At 43.5% G+C, this 20,353-nt stretch overlaps 1 protein-coding gene across 2 annotated transcripts in view; it reads left to right on the top strand.

Annotated features, from left to right (window-relative positions):
• The window catches only part of USP13 (ubiquitin specific peptidase 13), a 136,695-nt gene that overhangs the window by 66,206 nt on the left and 50,136 nt on the right, over nt 1-20,353 (top strand). For both annotated transcript variants that reach the window (XM_069559449.1, XM_069559459.1), the window contains 4 exons: nt 3,075-3,169; nt 4,242-4,429; nt 10,225-10,296; nt 10,968-11,061. In XM_069559449.1, the coding sequence (XP_069415550.1) occupies nt 3,075-3,169; nt 4,242-4,429; nt 10,225-10,296; nt 10,968-11,061 (449 nt within the window). The remainder of the gene's footprint in view (nt 1-3,074; nt 3,170-4,241; nt 4,430-10,224; nt 10,297-10,967; nt 11,062-20,353) is intronic.

The raw sequence follows: 20,353 nt of genomic DNA, 5'->3' as shown, positions 1-20,353 counted from the left end.
GGAAAAACCATAACTTTGACTATAGGAAGCTTTGTTGGCCAAGTAATATCTTTGCTTTTTAATATGCTATCTGAGTTTGCCATAGCTTTTCTTCCAAGGAGCAAGCGTTGTTTAATTTCATGGCTGCAGTCACCATCTGCAGTGATTTTGAAGCTCAAGAAAATAAAGTCTGTCACTGTTTCCATTGTTTCCGCATGTTTGCCATGAAATGATGGGACCAGATGCCATGATCTTCATTTTTTGAATGTTGAGTTTTAAGCCAGCTTTTTCACTTTTCTCTTTCACTTTCATCAAGAGTCTCTTTAGTCTCTTTGCTTTCTGCCATAAGGGTGGTGTCATCTGCATATCTGAGGTTATTGATATTTCTCCCGTCAATCTTGATCCCAGCTTGTGCTTCTTCCAGCCCAGGGTTTCTCATGATGTACTCTGCATATAAGTTAAATAAGCAGGGTGACAATATACAGCCTTGATGTACTCCTTTCCCAATTTGGAACCAGTCTGTTGTTCCATGTCCAGTTCTGTTGCTTCTTGACCTGCGTACAGGTTTCTCGAGAGGCAGGTAAAGTGAAAGTGAAAGCCGCTCAGTCGTGTCCGACTCTTTGCAACGCCATGAACTGTACAGTCTTTGGAATTCTCCAGGCCCAAATACTGGAGTGGGTAGTGTTTCCCTTCTCCAGGGGATCTTCCCAACCCAGGGATCGAATCCAGGTCTCCCGCATTGCAGGTGGATTCTTTACCAACTGAGCTATCAGGGAAGCCCTAGGAGGCAGGTCAGGTGGTCTGGTATTCCCATCTCTTGAAGAATTTCCCACAGTTTGTTGTGATCCACACTGTCAAAGGCTTTGGCATAGTCAATGAAGCAGAAGTAGATGTTTTTCTGGAGCTATTTTGCTTTTTCTATGACCCAACGGATGTTGGAAATTTAATCTCTGGTTCCTCTGCCTTATCTAAATCCAGCTTGAACATCTGGAAATTCTCAGTTCGTCTACTGCTGAAGCCTTGCTTGGAGAATTTTGAGCATTACTTTGCTCTCATGTGAGATGAGTGCAGTTGTACGGTAGTTTGAACATTCTTTGTTGAACTAGAAATTCTCACTAGTTTAAATAATGACCAAATTTAAAGTGCATGCGAAGTGTCATTTCTACCTTCTAGCCAATATTTGAGTGGTACTTTACTGTCATATGTCGTAGACTGAAGATATAGTTGATGTAGTTGTTTCAAGTTATTAGTTCAAGGAATTTTTTTTTTAATACTTAAACATTTGGGAAATTTTTTTCTTAATTGGCCTGGGGATTTTATCTTTTGTGTTTACTTTTGCGTGCACTGAATTATATTTAGAAAAGAATATAGATGAAGGCTTCTATCCATAAGTTGAAATGGATGCCTAGGGGAAGAGGGATGGAAGAGAAAGCTAAACAATGTTTAATCTGTTAATAATAGAAAGACTTGACTTTTTTTTGGTGGCAGTGAGTCTCCATGTATCTGGGTTTGGGTCAGAGGGTCACTTTAGTTCTATATATCACTTTCTTTTTCTCCTCCTGGTATTGTTCCAGAGAGCAGGCAACTCCTTGAACAATCTTATCTTTTGCTGCTGTAAAGAATAATATCTTTATATCTATTTTCACATTTTGTTTTTCCAATTTTAGAGTGAAGAAATTGTGGGGTTTTTGTTTTGTTTTTGTTTTTTGGCTGAACCATGTGGGACCCTAGTCCCCAGCCAGGGATTGGACCCATGCCCCCTGCATTGGAAGGGCAGAGTCTCAAACCACCGGACCACCACCAAAGCCCCTGAATGTGTTTTTTGTCTCTCTCTACCTGTTAAGGGCCTCGGATGGTGCCTCACTGAGTCTTGGTCTCCTAAGAGATCTGCGTACAAAGGACTGGGCCAGGAGTCAGACTACTTGGGTTTGTGCCACATGTGGGGTTTGAGACAAATGATTTAACTTTTCTAAGTCTCATTTCCTCGTGTGCAAAATGGGCCTGAAAATGTTTCCCTCTTCCCTGTCGCACTGCCATGTGAGGACAGATAAGGCAGTGGTTTGGGTAGCTTTTGAAAGCGCTACATAGTTCTTCTCAAACTTTCCTGTGTGCGTGGGGATCTCGTTAGAATGCAGGTTCTTGTTCAGTACGTCTGGGTTGAGTCCGAGATTCTGCGTTTCTAATGAGCTTTCAGGCATTGCTGCTGCTTTGGAATCATGCCCTACACTTGGAGAAGCTGGGTTCAGTCTGAAGCCTTATGTGGTCAGATGGCAGATGAGGGTCCTGAGGAGAGAAGCGGCCCCCTTCAGCACACAGCTTCCCAACACCAGAGCCCTGTGAGTGGGTTACAGACAAGGCTGTCAACATGCTGATTTCTCAGATCCTGGGCTCGGTGCAGCCTCCTGAGTTACCCCGCTGTACCAGACGCATCATCGTCTTCCATGTGCTGGGGGGTGGGCACGTTTAGGGTGCACTGCAGTCTTCAGAGACCTCTTACCAGCTCTCTGAGGTGTGGACACTGGGGAGGGGGGGACGAGGGGGCAGATGGAGGTGGAAGGTCCTGTGGTGGTAGCTCTGAGACTACAGAGGGTTCCATGGGCAGAATTTTGTTTTGTCCTGGACCTCACACCACAGTCCAGCCATTCAGACAGCCTGAGGTCCTGTGTTTTCTCTGTTCTTCACTGGTTCCCCCTGAGGGTGGCAGGCAGTGTCACCGTCTCCTCCCTCCTGCTTCCCTCCTCCTGAACTTATAAACATGCCACTGGGGTTAGAACAGTCAGTGTTAGGCATTTATATTTGTCTAGTTTTAAATTATTTTAGCTTTAGACACTGTCCTCTTTTTCTTGTTTCAGAAATCCTTTATAAAATTACTTTCTGAAATGTTGAAAGGACTGATAAATAGATATATTTACAAAAATACCCATTGATTATGCTTATTATCATCTATCTTCCCCCCAGTTGAAACTCATCAGAGTTTTTTGTTTGTTCATTGATGTATACCAAGCCCAGTGCATAGGAGGAGCTTGGTGGGTGCGTGTTGAATGTTGAACAACTTGATTGCAGATCTTAGTGCTTATTTTCTTTTCACCTTCTAGATGTTTATTCTTTCCAAGAAGAGGAAGCTGTTTTGGACCCTCATTTGGCCAAGCATTTAGCACATTTTGGAATTGACATGCTTCATATGCATGGGGTGAGAAAGGTCTCCTTTTGTCTCTATTCCCACCTTGCAGGGAAACTGTTCGGTTTATTTATATAATTCCTATCACATACATCTTCATTTTTATAGGTTTTAGGTTTTAATGTTTGCATTTACTTCTCAAACTTAATTAGCGTTTTCTTTTGGTTATCAGTTTACTTTGAGTTTTAAAATTTTATAATGAACATGGCACCTCATCAAGTACCATTTTGTTTCAGTTGGAGTTTACTTGCAAAATTTTTGTCTCCTTTGATGGAGAGTTGCATGAATCATTTTTTGTTCACTAAAGGCGGAAGGTATGGGGAGATGACCTTTAAAATGATTTGTGACCAACATCACTTTAATTAATTTCAGGAAGGGAAGGAGAGCTTGTTGGGGGTGTGTGGAAAGAGTAAACCAGTAGATTATTTATTGTTGATGGAAGCCCTGTGGCTCATTTTGTATTGTGTTTTCAGGCTGGTGTTGTGACTGTAATATTTGACCCTTTGAGGAGCCGGTTAAACATGCATGTTTTGCTTTGGCCCAGGCCATCTCCCTTTCCTCACATTCTCCTAATTCCTCTGTCTCGCTCATGTCACTTTTTAATTTATTTTCTCTGCTCTTCTTTAAACCTCCCTCCTATGTTGCACTTCTCCTGAGCCCCGTGGGTTTATTCCACTTTCCTCTCCAACTGTCTTGCTTTTTGTCTGCTGTGTTGTGTTGTATCTGCCTTCTTTTTTATTGATTCCTGTTTGTCTTCTTCCTCCTCCTATCCCCGTTCCCCTTGGTCTTTGTCTCTTTTACTGTTAAATCTTTTCAATGTGGTCATTTATTAAATTATAGAAATCTATACCTAACATAAAACTTACTATTTTAATGATTTTTAAGCGCACAGTTCGGTGGCACAAAGTCCATTTGCCTTGTGCAACCATCACTATCTCAGTCGCTTTTAATGAGGTTGTTTATTTCTCTGTTTAACTGAGGGGAAAGGCAGAAACCTCTATTGCTGTTAGAAATAATTCGTGGGATGTGATCTTGGAATGACAGTCATCGTCAAAGTTGTATTTCTTCACTGATCTTGCCCCAGACAGAGAATGGGCTCCAGGACAATGACATCAAGCCACGGGTCAGCGAGTGGGAGGTGATCCAGGAGACGGGGACAAAGCTGAAGCCCATGTACGGCCCAGGGTACACAGGGCTCAAGAACCTGGGCAATAGCTGCTATCTCAGCTCTGTGATGCAGGCCATCTTCAGCATCCCAGAATTCCAGAGAGCGTAAGTGTCCTGTGCAGACCTGGGCATGCAGACTGCCCCACGTCTCCTCGGTGCCTGCTCAGGCAGTGTGTACCAGGGAAGCCCTTCCTCACTGACTGTGGGACATTGCACCACGTTTGTGCTGTGACTTCCCGCATGAAGGCAGGTGAGAATGCTTGAAGTGTTATAGGGACTGCATGAGATAAGGAGAGGTTTGTAAATTGGAAAACCTCCTACAGGGATTTGTCACATTAATAATGGCTTCTGTTTTTAACCTTGAGAAGGAAATGGCACCCACCCCAGTCCTCTTGCCTGGAAAATCCCATGGACGGAGGATCCTGGTAGGCTGCAGTCCATGGGGTTGCAAAGAGTTGGGCACAACTGAGTGACTTCACTTTCACTTCACTTTCTGTTTTTAAACCTGCAACCTCTATGCCGAAAATACTATAGTCATTAATCTTCACAGCAAACCTGCCTCATCTCTCCCTCTACATGCAATTGGAGAGGTTCACTGATCTCTTTGGGCAATGGTGAGTGAGTGGGGTTTCTTAGAGAATTTAGGTTTTTTGCTGCTCAAACTGTGGTTTGTAGATGGTGCTGGTCCTTGGACTGCTGAAAATGGACCTGTAATGGGATAGGTATGGCAACTGAGAGTGGGCATTGAGAAATTGTAGTAATTTGACTTTGCCATTTTTTAATAAGTGGCATTTTGTTTTTCAAATACAGCTGACCCTTGAACAACTTGAGCATGAACTGCACAGTTCCACTTATGTGTGGATTTTTTTTCAGTAAATACATATTGCAGTACTGTTGGGTTGACCAAAATGTTCATTCGGGTTTTTCTAAACCATCTTATAGAAAAATCCTAATCAACTTTCTGCCAACCCAATACATGATTGGCTATTGGTTGAAACCATGGTTGTGAAGGAACTGTGAATTCAAAGGATTGACTGTAAAGTTATGCATGGAATTCCAATTGTGCGGAAGGTTGTTGCCTCTAACTCTCCTGTTGTTCGGGGGTGAACTCTAATTTATTTTTATTGTATTTTTAAGGATTTCATCTATATGATTTGAAACCAACAAACAAGCTGGCCCTTCACCATAGGTAACTGGGAGGCATTGATTGAGGGCAACTCCTAACTATGCCTGTACAGGCTGCCTGCTTTCTCCCTCGGCCAGGGAGGGAGAAGGGCTGCGTCTCTGGGCGTCTTCTTCCTTAAACTGTGCTTAGCACAGGGAGCCACAGAGACCAGCAGCTGTAGGTCATGGGCAGCTGCTGTCTAAGTTTAGGAAATGATGTGTAGTGTTTCCCAGAGCAGGTAGGTTTCGACCTTGGTTCAAGTATGGAAGAGGACACACGTGTCAGACAAGCTGATGGACAGATAGCACACTAGGAATAGCACAGGGCGATTTTTTTACCCACATAGAGTTGAATGCTAATGATTTTAATGGTGGTTGTGTGTTCAGGTGAGTTCAACTCTGTGACCCCATGGACTGTAGCCCACCAGGTTCCTCTATCCATGGAGTTCTCCAGGCAAGCATACTGCAATGGGTTGCTCTTTCCTCACCCAGGGGATCTTCCTGACCCAGGGAGTGAACCCGTATCTTCTGTGTCTCTGGCATTGCAGGTGGATTCTTTACCATTGAGCCATCAGGGAAGAAGCCTGTAATGGTGGTTATTAAAAGTATATAAAATATTCTTTTCCTTCCTCTTTTGATACGTAAAATCTTACCTCTTCTTACTGTTCTGGATTTAGAAATTTATGGTCAGTTGTCCATGTCAGGTTTTCATTTTTTCATCCAGCGAATAAAGAGTGGGTTCTGCTCTGCTCAGCAGGGCGCTAGGTGTGGGGGGGTTCAGTGGTAAATAAGACCTGGTGCCCAGCCCCATTTGGGGAAATAGACCTTAAATAAATATAGACCGTCCCTGATTTCAGATGATTCAGCTTAAACTTGATGATGGTGCAAAAGTGCTGTGTATTCAGTAGAAACGGTACTTTGAATTTTGCATTTTGCTTTCGGCTAGTTTTCCTGGGCTAGTGACAGGTGGTACATACTCTCGTATGATGTTGGGCAGGCAGCAGCCACAGCTCCTGGTCAGGTAGAAGACCCTGAGGGTAAACAACCATCACAACTATTTTGTACCCAGATAGCCTTTCTGTTCTGCACTTTCAGTACAGTATTCAGTAAGCTATAGCAGATAATCAACACTTTATTATCAAGTAGGCTTTAAGTAATTAGATGATTTAGCCAACAGTGGGCTAATGTAAGTGTGCTGAGCACATTTAAGGTAGGCTAGGTTAAGCTTCAGTGTTTGGTAGGTTAGGTATTATGAATGCACTTTTTTTTATATTTTAAAATAAAAATTTTATTTTATTTTTTAAAATATGAATGAATGTCCATAATACCCTAAGATTTGAAAGTTATTGAAAAAGTTTTATTGGAGTACAGTTGATTTACAATGTTGTATTAGTTTCATGTGTATAGCAAAGTGAATCAGTTATACATATACATATATCCACTCCTTTTTTTTAAGATTCTTATCCCATATAGGCCATTACAGAGTACTGAGTAGAGTTCCCTGTAAGTGCATTTTCAGTTTATATCATCAATTTATGATGGGTTTATTGGAATGTAACCCTGTCCTTTGTTGAGGAGTATCTCTAATTGTAAGAACAACTGCATGATTTTAAATACGGTACACTCCATGAAGAAAAAGGAAAGGAGGTGGTAAGGGAGGATTTCTTTGAAGAAAGAACACAAAAAGGGATATTCACTTTGACTGCTGTGCAGGAGGAGTGGAGACAGGGTTTTGGAGAAAAGGAGGAGCAAGTTTGAATCTCTGAGATGGGAAAGCCTTTTCAAACGTATGCATCGTGCATCATATGATTTTTATAAATTCTTACCCATGTCTCATACTTGTATTATCATTTGATTTGGGAATAATCTTATCTGTCTTATGCTCCAAAATTTTTTTTTTTTAACTATTGAAGAAAAGTTCTTATGGTAGGTGTTGTATAATTATTATTTCTTTTAATCTCGAATGAAAGAAACTTGTATTCTTTTGTCACAAAGCCCAACAACATTTTTTAGTGCTTTACTGTCTACGTTTTTGAAAATATTTTCTGCACATGGAAGTTTGATAAATAATCTTCTGAATTTTTCTTCAATGAAAAAAACATACCTCAGGTCTGTATTTTGGATTTAAGAGTTGAATCTCTTACCTAGTCTTGTTTCAAGTGTTTTAGAATTTTGTAGTATCTAATATCTTATATTTTATTTCCTAAACATTTGTGGTATATATTAGAACATGAGCAACTTACTATTCTTACTTGTCTTTTGGTTCTTTAACAAATATCACTGGGTTGAAATGCTTGCTCGTCAAACTCCTTTTTCCCAGCAGGACTAACTTAGTGAAGCGGTCTCTCCATTTTGTAAGTAGAAAGAGTGACTCACAGAGAGATTAAATGGCTTACACACAACCACAGTATAATTCGGGAACATCAGCTGGACTCCTTGATACCCTGTGTGCCACTTGAACCTAGTTTACATTTCAAAATAATTCTGATGAACAAATCTAAATAAATTGGTGTACAAATTGAATGACAACAAGGGTGGATTTTTAGATAGCAAACATGTTTTTTGTTTTGAAAACCACTTGATTACAAATTGAAGATATAAGTACTCTAAAAATTATCCAACATTACTGCTATCTTTTAATTTTGTTGTAATAGAAGATATTCCTAGTTGATGAGAAAAAGAATATAAATTTGTAGCAAAATGGACTTTTCTGAAATCAAAGATTTATCCCTTTAAACTTTATTCTCCTCCATCAGCCTTGACGGAAAGCCTAAGCTTTTCACTAATGTTTATCTTACCAGTTTTTTTTTTTTGTCTTGTTAGGTTTTGAGGTATGATAAAGACCAGATTTTAAGATAGCTAATATTGATAATGTATATCAAGTTGTATATTAAGAATTCTCTCTTATACTGAATATAGTTTGGTTCCAAAGTTTGGTTTATGTATTATTGGATTTTGGTCCTTAGAAAATTTCTAGATGGAATTATTGTCCTAATGATGTAACCAGAAGCCATTTGAATGGGCCTTTTCCAGAGATGTGGTGCTCTGTTAATTTTGATGTTGATATATAACCTGGGATACAAATTCTGAGTTTGTTGTCAGCAGTTGCCTGGAAGTTTCTAATAGCTGAAGGATCTAATTAGAGGTTATTACCAACTACAGTGTATTATGGTTCTCTGCCAAGGCTTTACTGCAATAATGCCTATTCTCTTGGGTTATTTAGTAGTCAGTTATGGAAATTGGTTATGTGATTATGATATGAATATATTCATTCAACAAATATTTATTGAGTGCCTTTTACATGTTAGATATGGTTCTCATGGTAGAGATGTAGTAATTTAGATAAAGTCTATGCCTTCATGGAGATTATATTCTAGTATGTAATCTATAGAAAGATAATAAACAAGAACATAAATTGTATACTTGCAAATAGTGATACAAGCCAGGAAGAAAGTTAGCCAGGGTCAGGAACTCAAAAGGGGTAGGGAGATGGGGAGGTGGCTTTAAATCAGACCTGCAAAAGAATGATGATCTTTAGAGAGAGTGTTCGAGGAAAGAGACAGCAGGATGGCATGACTCTGAAGCAGGAGCGAGCTTGGTATGCCCTGGGCAGCAAAAAGGGGAAGTGGCTGGGGTGTTGTGGGGTGGGAGAAAGGGGTGGGAATGAGGTCAGAGAAGTAGGCAGGGCAGGTGCAGGAAGGGGCAGGAAAAGAGATCTGTTTCTGGATTCTTCTTTCGAAAACTTCTAGACTCAGAGAATCTAAGTTTCAAGAGGGGAAGGTAAAGAGCGCAAAGCAGAGAGTGTGAGATAGGAAGTGAATTTAAGAAGTGAAAGGAATGATTGTGGGTTGAGATGAGAGATGGATGGTTAGAGTTAGATTGCTATGTCAGGTAAACTGGTCAGAAAGAGGGCTTGTGGATGGGGCAGGTACAGCCAGCAGCATGGTTCTGGGCATGGCTTGGGGGCCAGGCTGCCTGGGTCCACCTTGGGCTCCATCACTCCCTCCTGGGTGGTTTTGGAAGCTACCTAATGAGTTTGCACCTTGATTTCTCATCTCTCAAGGGGGGTGATGACAATAATCCCTTCCTCCTATGGTTGTAGGTGAGGACTTAGGCAGGCAGTATAGGCAACTCTCCAGAAGTGGCCGTTGTTACTCCTGTCATTATTCATTTCGACGTGACCAGAACAATTCCTTACCTTGCCTTTTGGTTTTGAGAAGGTGGTTGCGATGGCCTAACCCAGTGGTGCTTAACTCTGGCTCCATGTTAGAATCACTGGGAAACTTGTAAAAGATTCCAAATCTGAGAGGATTTTAACTCATATCTGGGGTGAAGGCCTATTGAGAGAAGCATAAGCATTTTCAACTTCAGTGTGTGTGTATGTGTGTGTGTGTGTGCTCAGTTGTGTCTGGCTCTTGTGACCCCACGGACTGTAGCCCACCAAGCTCCTCTGTGCATGGGATTTCCCAAGCAAGAATACTGGCCTGGGTTGCCATTTTCCTTCTCCAGGGGATCTTCCCAACCCAGGGCTTGAACCTGGATTCTTTTACCACTGAGTCACCTGGGAAAGCTGCATAGGGAGGCCCATGAATGTGTCTGCAGAGGTAGGAGCTCAGGGAAAAGTTCTGATTTAGTTTTGGCAGAAAGGCAAGAAGGTCTTAGCTAGGATGATGGCTTATTTTGGTTCTGTTCATCTCTCAGTTCCTATGTTTTGACTGTTGCTTCTCATTTTCTAGGTATGTAGGAAATCTTCCAAGAATATTTGACTACTCTCCTTTAGATCCAACACAAGATTTCAACACACAGATGTAAGTGACCTGCTGTAGTTTTTAAGAAAAGTTTATCTGAAATAGCGTTCATAGTGGTTATCTCTGGGTTGCAGAATTAAAGACGATTCTTTTCTTTACGATCTGTATTGTTTAAAAGTATTCCAAAATAGGCATGTGTTGCTTTTGTAAAAAGGAAGAAATAAGTAAAATTATAAAGTACTGAGAATTTGAAAATGGAATCAGTATCAAGCAGAATCAAGTAAGTTCAGTTCAGTTCAGTCACTCAGTCATGTCCGACTCTTTGCAACCCCATGAATCACAGCACGCCAGGCCTCCCTGTCCATCACCAACACCCGGAGTTCACTCAGAACCACGTCCATCGAGTCAGTGATGCCATCCAGCCATCTCATCCTTGGTCGTCCCCTTCTCCTCCTGCCCTCAATCCCCCCCAGCATCAGAGTCTTTTCCAATGAGTCAACTCTTCGCATAAGTACTTTGGTGGCCAAAGTACTGGAGTTTCAGCTTCAGCATCATTCCCTCCAAAGAAATCCCAGGGCTGATCTCCTTCAGAATGGACTGGGTTATTTGTGAGGAATTGAGATACAGTGTTTCACTAAAAGCAGCTGTAGTTACTGAAATTTGAAGATAATTTTGGCGTCCCTGAGGGGAAGGAACAATGACCTTTTTGTTTGTTTCTCCTTCTTGTCCAGGACTAAGTTAGGACATGGCCTTCTCTCAGGCCAGTATTCAAAACCTCCCGTGAAGTCTGAGCTCATTGAACAGGTGATGAAGGAGGAGCACAAGGTATGTGTCTGGGTGTCTGCCATGTTGACTCAGAGGAAAGAGGGACCTCCCTAGTGAGAATGTGGATTACCTATGATTTGGTGAATGGTGGCTACAAATTTCTTGAGCTGTCAACATAGCTTTTTCATTTTAGTGTCTCGGGTGTCTGTCTGCTCTTAAAAGTTGTGACAAGGAATGGCCACAAGGTTGTGGTTTCTAGTGACATTTGCTTCATGGATTATATGTGATTGCCATCATTACTGGTCTTTAGAAATAGTATTCTTCATAACATAGAGCTGGAATGGAAGGAATAAATGTATAAAAATATAAACATTTTCCCCCTCATTATCCCTGTCTTGGCACTTCTAGTATTTGTCTTCTCCTAAGCCGTAGCTTTGTTTCCTGGGGTTTCTCAAAAGGCTGTTAAAACACAACACGCATATTCCTATCCCCCACCCCCACCTCCTAGCAGAGGATTCTGAATTTCTGGGGAGGGATGGGCAGTTCTCATTTTTGGTAGGCTGCTGGGGGTTTGAAAACATACTTTGGTAAAAAAGAAACTCAGTTGGCCATTCAGTCACAATTAATTGACTGTCTGAAAGATGTGCTTCATCTCCTAATTATCAGACTCACGTTTCCCTATGTCTGCGGGTTGGGCTACTGACCCCTCCCTGGGCTGCTCTGTTAACGCAACTCCAGAGGGCGTCACTTGCAGCCTGGCCTTTTGGAGTGGTGCAGTGGCTTTGGAATTGTGCAGGGCACAGCTTACACAGCTGTATTTGGGGGTCTAGGTTCCCACAGCTGCAGACATCCTGAGTGGAATGCAGGCCCCGCTTCCCCACCCCCCTTGCTCTGCCTCCAGGCTACCTTGTCTTGACTTAGTGGGCAAGTTCTTTCAGTTCTGTTTCTCATGAGTGTGACCTCTGTGCTCCCATCTTAACATCAATCATCCTTGACTAATGCCTGCAGACTGAGAGCAAGAAGTGAAAGTGAATAGTTCTTTTTCAGAATGAAGCCAATTAGTTGGGGAAATAGAGCAAACAGGAGAAGAGAGATTAGGAAGGGAAAATATAGAGGCAGTGTTTGGGGGTGGGGAGAGGGAATTAGGTTGTGAGGAGGATGGAGAGGGATTACGCATTCTGGGGCTCAGGCCAAGAGATCAGAGTATTGTGGGGCAGGAAGTCTTCTGTTGCACTGTTACCCAGCCTTGTAGCAAGGAGTCTCTTATCCACCAGGGACTGGAAGAGCCTTCCTTGATTGGAATGGAGTTGGAGTGGTTTGGGTGCAGGGCTGGGGTGTCAGGTTATCCGGGCTTTTTCTACCTCTGAGCTCCTGTGTAACTTTGAAGAGGTGATGGTGAAAACACTTGGTCCAAAGTGGTGTGTTATTTATTTATATATGTGATGCTGGGTCTTCGTTGCTGTTTGAGGGCTTTCTCTAGTTATATCGAGCGGGAGCTGCTCTTCAGTCATGGGCTTCTCCTTGCGGTGGCTTCTCTTGTTGCGGAGCATGGGCTCCAGGTATGTGGGCTTGAGCAGTTGCGCCTTCCGGGCTCTAGAGCATGGGTTCGGTAGTAGTGGCACATGGGTTCAGTTGCCCTGAAGCATGTGGGATCTTCCCTGACCAGGGATCAAACCCATGTCCCCTGCATTGGCAGGCGAATTCTTAACTATTGAGTCATTAGGAAAGTCCCCAAAATGTTTTGATCACATTTATCCTGGGTTTTCATCCAGGCTGTCACTTCTGGGGGCAGAGTCTGTCTTTCATGGTGGGCGAGACGGAGACTTGGTTGGGCCTCGGGGGCCTGGCTTCCTCTCCTGACTCTGCAAAGATCTGGAGACAGGGTGGGGTTGGGGGGAAAATCCTGTAACCTTTCAATCTCAGCTGTCAAATGGCAGATTGGTCTTGCTGGTGGTTGTGAATATTTCAAGTGTGAAAGGGCCCCTCTCTAATGTAAATAAAATCTGTGTACGTTACAGGACTGTTGTGTTTTTGGAATCTCCTAATTTGAGAAAAGGTAAAATGAAAACTGACCAATTTAGCAATGTTTGGAAGGAAAATTTACTTTTGTTAATATCACAATGTTCTTTTGTGATACTGCTGCTGCTAAGTCACTTCAGTCATGTCCGACTCTGTGCAACCCCACAGACGTCAGCCCACTAGGCTCCACCATCCCTGGGATTCTCCAGGCAAGAACACTGGAATGGGTTGCCATTTCCTTTGTGATACTAGAAAAAAGTAAATAGTTCTTATATGAGGCATATTCTTAGTCTGTGAACAGCTGGGGACCCTCGTCTCCTCCTCACCTTGGATTAGTGTGGGAGTTATGTGATCTCCAGGGGTCTGAGGCTTGCAGGCAGGAACCCCTGCCCTGTCTGGCTCAGGGTGTGCCACCTGGCAGCCTTGGGCCACGTCTGTCCTGCAGGTGTGTTTTGCTGGGCCCTCCCACAGAATCTGAATTTCCAGTTTCTCTTAAACATTCAGAACCTCTGGTGGTCCCAGGCCCCTGACAGCAGTTGGCTGGAGCTGAGTAGCAGCTCTCCCATCACACAGGACACGCAGTCCCCAGTGGGCTCCAGTCCCTTTGTGGTTTGTGACCTGATTGGTATGCTGGGTATTTGGGTGTGACCCTTGGTCTAGATGATTTATAAAGTTCTTCCCCTCACCACCACCCGCACCCCTGAGGTGCCAGGATCAATAGGGTCCCTTTGACATTCAGAATAAGCTTGAATTGACCTCATGATTTTCTTTGTGGCCCCAGAGGTGTCAGTTTCAAGCTATTACTTGAACAGACAAGTAATTCATTGTAAGAGCTCCACTACTGTTGACAGTGGAGGGAATTACTTTCTGAGGCATCAAGATTTTCACTGGCAATTGGTTTCAGAGCAACCAATTTGGGAGAACCTTGCTTTTTTCAGGTCTCAGGAGCCCTGTGGTCAGGTGGTCTTGTCCCTGGTCTCCGTTGTTTGTCTCTTGTAGAGGAGCCTGAAATGCTCCAAGAGAGGAAGGAAGACGTGCTGAAACAGAGGATGGGTTACGAGAGGAGTGTGTGCCACGCAGAGAGCCCTGTGGCAGGAATGCCTTTTTCAGGGCCTCCACTACCAGTGATACCAATGACTAGCACAGACCCTTCCTGTGTGTTCCGTGATGCAGAAATGGATGCACAGAATCCTTGCCTACAGTTACAAAGTCAGGGAGTGGAGAGCTGGGGTTTACACCAGAGAATCCGGCCCTGAGTCTATGCAGTATTGACAGAGTCTCTACGCTGTCCTGCTTCTCTGATAGTTGTTCCAGTTCTCATTTCAGGCTCCCAGGGCCTCTGTGTGTGGGTGCTGCAGATGGGTGATAAAGGGGCTGGGTAGATTTTGCAGAGTTACCAGGTAGCCCAGTAACTTGGACTATTCACACCTTGGGTCATTTCTAAAGCATATACTTCATTGCTCTGCTACAGACCAAGGTGAAATCGAGTTTTTAGAGATGCATGCTTAATATGCATTTCATCTACAAAAAGATTTTCAGTGTTTTTTGGGGGGCACTGCCATTTCTATATAAATTTGTTGATTTTTAAAATGAAATTGCGTCTATAGTAGATAAAACCTGCTCACTGTGAGAGTACAGTTTTTCTTCTCCAAAAAATGTATTCCAGATCTTTATGCATTCTAAGACAGTGCTTTCACACATTTTAATACAGATTACTCTATAATTTATTTTTCCTTCTGAAGATAGCACATTATTAACAATTCTGTATTCCAAACAGTTTCCTAAGCGACAGTTATTTTGATTTCCCATTCTAATTAACCCTTGACACAAAATTGCTGGCCTCAGTTTTTGATCAACATGGGGATAACCAAGGTCCTGCTTCCAGGTGATGTATTTATAGCTGCAAGCATAAAAACTAACCTCCATTTTCCTACTTTGGGCAAATGTAACATTTCTAACTCACCTTTTAAATTATGAAAAATAGCTTGGGGGAATAAGCTCTATTCCTTTAGCTTAGGAGATTTGGGGTTTGGACATGAGTTAGGAATTACTGGTCCAAGGTTTATGACTTAAAGTTAAAAATTTAAATCAAAAGCTGATATACTCCTATGTATTAGGGACAGGCTGAGATGCATTTTTTTTTTCATCCTGGTGATCTTACAGTGTAAGTTTCTCTACAAGCGTTGCTCTAATAAGTTGATACAAAGCCTTAGTCTTTCTCCTTGTTTGTTAATTAAAGCACTAAGCCCAGACAAATGTGAGTGGACAGTGACTGCCTTCTTGGTGCAGTGTTAAACAGAAAGCTCTGTGTAAGCATTTGGGAAAGATTCTGAACACTGTAGTCCTCTCTCTAATTTTAGCTAATCTGTTTTCAAGTTGCTGATGGAGAAAGTAAGTACAGTATCCTATAAATATGACAGGTTGCTTAGGTGGTTGCTATTTTGGAGATGGTCTGGGGCTCACTCTTGTAAAGTTAGTTGTCAGGACAAGCCATTGCTTCTGGTGTCCAAGGGTCAGCTTACAGAAAGAGCGTGAGCTTCCTAAAAGTCTCATTCTTGGTCAGTGTTGGTCTGTCTTATCTTGTTTGGTGATGGGCCCATACGGGACACTCAGGTGATGGCACTGGCTCACTGCCCACTAGGAAACATATTTCTTTGATTCCTTTTATTTGTTTTGGCTGTACCATACAGCTTATAGAATCTTAGTTTCCTGACCAGGGATTGAACCCAGGCCAAAGCAGTGAAAGCACTGAGTTTTCACCACTAGACCACCAGGGGATTCCCTCTGGTTCTTTTTTTAAAATTAAAAAAATAAAAAACAACATTTATTTTTAATTGAAGGATAACTGCTTTACAGTGTCGTGTTGATTTCTGCCAAATGTCAACACCTGGGGTTCTTATTTAGGCTTTTTGTTTTTTTTTAAGTGACTGCTTTATTCTGATCTTTAAAAAAAAATTATTTAAATTTGCAAATAATACACAGACATAGAGAGCATAGTATAATGAATTTCCATTTACCAATTCCAATCTGGTTTCATCAATCTCCCCTGATCTCAATTGTCCCCCTCATTCCCTTCCTCTCCTTTCCCTGCAGAAATTGAACACAAAACCTAAACACCATCCTTTTCACTTGTAAATATTCAATATGCACCTGTAACTATAATACTTTTCTTTTAAAAAAAGCAATATGATGAAAGTCAATTGAGGTGTTAGAAACACACTAGCAAAATGTATTGTCTAGTACCCAGCCAATATCCATATTTTCCCCTGCACTGTCAAAGCACTATCAACCCTGAATATTCATTAGAAGGACTGGTGCTGAAGCTGAAGCTCCAGTACTTGATGTGATGGGCCAACTCATTGGTAAAGACTCTGATGCTAGGAAAGATTGAAGGCAGGAGGAGAAAGGGACAGCAGAGGACAAGATGGTTGGATGGCATGAGTTTGAGCAAGCTCCAGAAGGTGGTGAAGGACAGGGAAGCCTGGTGTGCTGTATGTAGTCCACGGGGTCACAGAGTTGGACACGCCTGAGCGACTGAACGACATCAAAGACAGCTTCTTAGAGTCCTCCTCTTTTTGCAAGACTGACTGACCTGTTGAAGGAGCTGAATCGTTTGCCCCAGGATTGCTCTAAGGATTGCTTCCTTAAGGTGTTGTTCAGTTTGTGTTTCTTATAAGCTGGAAGTTAGATGTAGAAGCTTAATTAGATTCAGGCTCAACATTTTTATAGCCTGACTTTCTATTATATGGACATAATGTGAACATAGTAATAGTTGATCATGGGAATTAGTGAGACCTCCCCTCAGAAATCAGAGGTAGAACAGGCGAGGACCATGGGTGAGGACAGAGAGGCTAGCTGTGGTTAGGCATTAAGTGTAGAGTGGCTGAGTTTGAGATAAATCAGACCAGCTGTGAAAGCTGGGAGCTGATCTGCAATGGGGCAGAGACATCATGTCTCCAGTTAGGAACGTTTTTAATGACTTCTCAATGATCATCACTTCTCAAGCTATAACTTGTCTGCTGCACCAGTGATTAGGCCAGGTCAGTCAAGGGCAAACAAAGAACTGAAATGGGCACTGAGAGGGAAGAGGCATGGAGGGGAGTGAATGAGGCTGGGCCAAAGCCCGAGTGTGGAGCTGAGCCTCTGGAGTTTTCACCATGGTCTCTGTTGGAACTTCTCCCAGCTGTACGACCATACGGTGGCATAGAGCAGCAGCCAACTCTTCAGTTTACTTTCAGCAAGTTGGTAAACTTTCCCAAGCAGCTGCTTTGATGGGGACTGGCAGCCAAGCACAACTTGTAAGAGGTAATAGCAGCAGGCAGTGAGTGTGTGCGTACGTGAATGCCTAAACCCAAATTCACAACGTGAACAGGCGTATTCCAGGTGGTGACTCTGCACCACCCAGATGGAGACATTGTTGCTGGCCTGGCCTGGGAGGTTGACCTCAGAGGTCGATTTGAAGAGGGCTTACCCAGAATCCAGACACACTGTTTTCTCAGCAGTGGGTAACAGAGACTTCAGACATCAGAGGTGAGAAGTAGGCATGTGTAGTTCTTGCAAGAAACAGTGTTAGGACACGAGAGAGAAAGATGGATAAAGAGAGCGAGTGAGACAGATTGACTTTCCTAGTTGTGTGATCCTGGGTCAGTTACTTAATTCCTCTAGAACTCAGTTTGCTCATCTGTCAAATGTAGAAAATAATAATAATAGTTACCTCATGAGGTTGAGTAATTTAAGTAAAGATGCACGTATAAGGTGCTCAGAACTGTGCCTGCCACCTAGTAAATGTTCATCCTCGTACCTAGAATAGTGTCTGACATTTTGTAACACTTGGTAAATTCCTGTTGAATGAATGACTAAATGTTAGTATGCAAATGTAAGGCATTATTTGCATGCATGTGTTGGCTGATACTATATAGATATATGTCAGTCAGCATTATGAGTGAAGAAAGTTACAATTTTTACATGCCTTTCAGGAGTGTACATGTGGGTAGTTAAATGGATCATCAGGTATAAATTGGTCTTTGCCGATGCTGAAGGCACATCTGCAGCCTTGTGTGTGTATGTAGGCTGATCAGTTATACACAGGTTCCGAGTCCTCAGATGCTCAAATGCTGCCTCTTTGGGGAATTCTTCTCTCAGAGCTGCCAACACTGTTTTAGGTTGTCTGCTGCTGCTGCTGCTAAGTCGCTTCAGTCGTGTCCGACTCTGTGCGACTCCATAGACGGCAGCCCACCAGGCTCCCCCATCCCTGGGATTCTCTAGGCAAGAATACTGGAGTGGGTTGCCATTTCCTTCTCCAATAAGTTGTCTGCAGTGTTCCCTAATATTTGTTATAGATATGTGTTGAATCTCACCCCCACCCCACCTATTCTCTGTCAGCTCTTGGTGAGAAATCCCCAACATGTTCTACATGGAGTAGGTGGCCAGTAAATACTAGATGCCCATATCAGATATATTTTGAGCAAGACAGAATTCTCCTCAGTTTTATTAGAAACATCGCTTAGAACATGTGTGCCTCGAAGAGACTTCATATGTAGAGCTGCCTCGTGGCTGCCGGGAGAGATAGCTCTTGGAGTTTTCCCATCACTTTTTGCATCTGGCTGTGTGGTTGTACACCCCTGCTGTGGCCTGTGGACCCTAGGCCTGGACCCTGGTGTCCAGGAGATCTCACAGAGGTGGGAGACAAGGCCTTCGCCTGCCAAGTGCTGCAGTCAGGCTGGGGAGACAGGCTAGAGTGGGCTGAATGTTAAAGCAAAAGCCATGCTCTTGTGTTCAGTGCCCAGGGATGGCCCAGACACCAAGTTCTCTGCATCTCTGAGGAGGGGATGGTGCCCTGGAGGCTGCTCATGGAGAGGTTTTGAGACGTGGGTGTACCTTTGCCTGGAGCACAGGGATTACTTTTTGATTGGCAAGGTGAGGTTTGTCTCACTGAGACCTAATGTGTGCTGCAGCTATGACTCCAGTTTTGCTACCACGAGTGTGGAATTGGGATCAGAACCCAGTTCTGGCTCTTTGCTGGCTACATGGTCATCTGGTCATAAGACCATTTCAGTTGACAGACTTGGTGGCACTTCTCTGCAGCCTCAGTGTCCCTGGCTGTAAAATGGGGATAATGGCAGCACAAGGGTTTTACACAAGGGGACGTGCAGCACCATTATTAGAGGCTGAACTTGGAGAGGACTCAGGAAACAGCTTTATCCTTAAAGATGATGTGGATCTTCCAGTCTGCCTCTTTAGAGTATCTCAGGCCGAGTGCCTGGGTTCCCAGCAGATTGTTGTTCACTCAGTTGTGTCTGACTGTTTGCCACCCCATGGACTGCAGCGCACCAGGCTTCCCTGTCCTTCACCATCTCCCAGAGTTTGCTCAAACTCTTGTCCATTGAGTTGGTGATGCTATCCAACCATCTCGTCCTCTGTCTTCCCCTTCTCCTCCTATCTTTGTTCCTTCCAGTGAATAGCCAAGGTTGATTTCATTTAGAATTGACTGGTTTGATCTCCTTGCAGTCCAAGAGGCTCTCAAGAGTCTTCTCCAATACCACAGTTCAAGAGCAAATTACTGGCATTAAAAAGCCCATTTCCCATCAAAGCCAGTTTAAGGCTTCTCCCACTACCAATCTCAGGTGCCTTGGAAACCAGCAGTGTAGAAAGGTCAGTGTCGGCTTGCTCTAGTGTTTTTCCATCTTGCTCCACCTCTTTGCCTCCTCAGGCTGCTCCAGGGTCAAGGGTTGGGGAGATTAGAGTTGAGGCAGAGCCTTTCCCTGGGCGGAGAGTGTTTACTCCTTGGCTGCGTGAGTCTGTGATCATGGTTGGCCTTTTGTGGGCGCACATTAGTGGTTCTTTAGAGATGTGCTTGTCCTCTCAGAGACCCCCACAAGGATCTTTTGCCTGATGCCCTGTTGCAGTGACCTCTGTGAGCCCTACCTCAGCTCCTCAGTGGGCCGCCCTCCCATTGTCTTAGGCAGCGTGCTCTCTGGAGGAGCCCAGCTGCCTTCTGAGCAGTCCCTTAGCCACCCACCCCCCCCCCCCCCCCAGGAAGTTTACACATCCAAAGTTCACAGCCAAAGTTGTCCCAGCTCTTCCCATCCTGGCAGCTGCAGGCAACCTCCTTCGGCTTCTCCAGGTGAGGGGCGGGCTCCCAGGAATGCCCTGTGGTCCAGAAACACCCTGTGCTGGCCCCTGAGCAGTACTTTGCCTGGGGCTGGGAGCCATTTCCTCTCCTTTCTCTCATATTCCCTCCTGGTGGTGGAGCAAGCCCTATGCGGACAGAAATCGGGGTGTTTATCGTGCCTTTTAGTTCTGAGTAAACAGAAGAGCCCCGTCCCAGTCTCAC

The sequence above is a fragment of the Ovis canadensis genome, chromosome 1 (assembly GCF_042477335.2).
Source record: "Ovis canadensis isolate MfBH-ARS-UI-01 breed Bighorn chromosome 1, ARS-UI_OviCan_v2, whole genome shotgun sequence".
Classification (NCBI taxonomy): Eukaryota; Metazoa; Chordata; class Mammalia; order Artiodactyla; family Bovidae; genus Ovis; species Ovis canadensis.
This window is presented reverse-complemented; position numbering and strand designations above follow the sequence as displayed.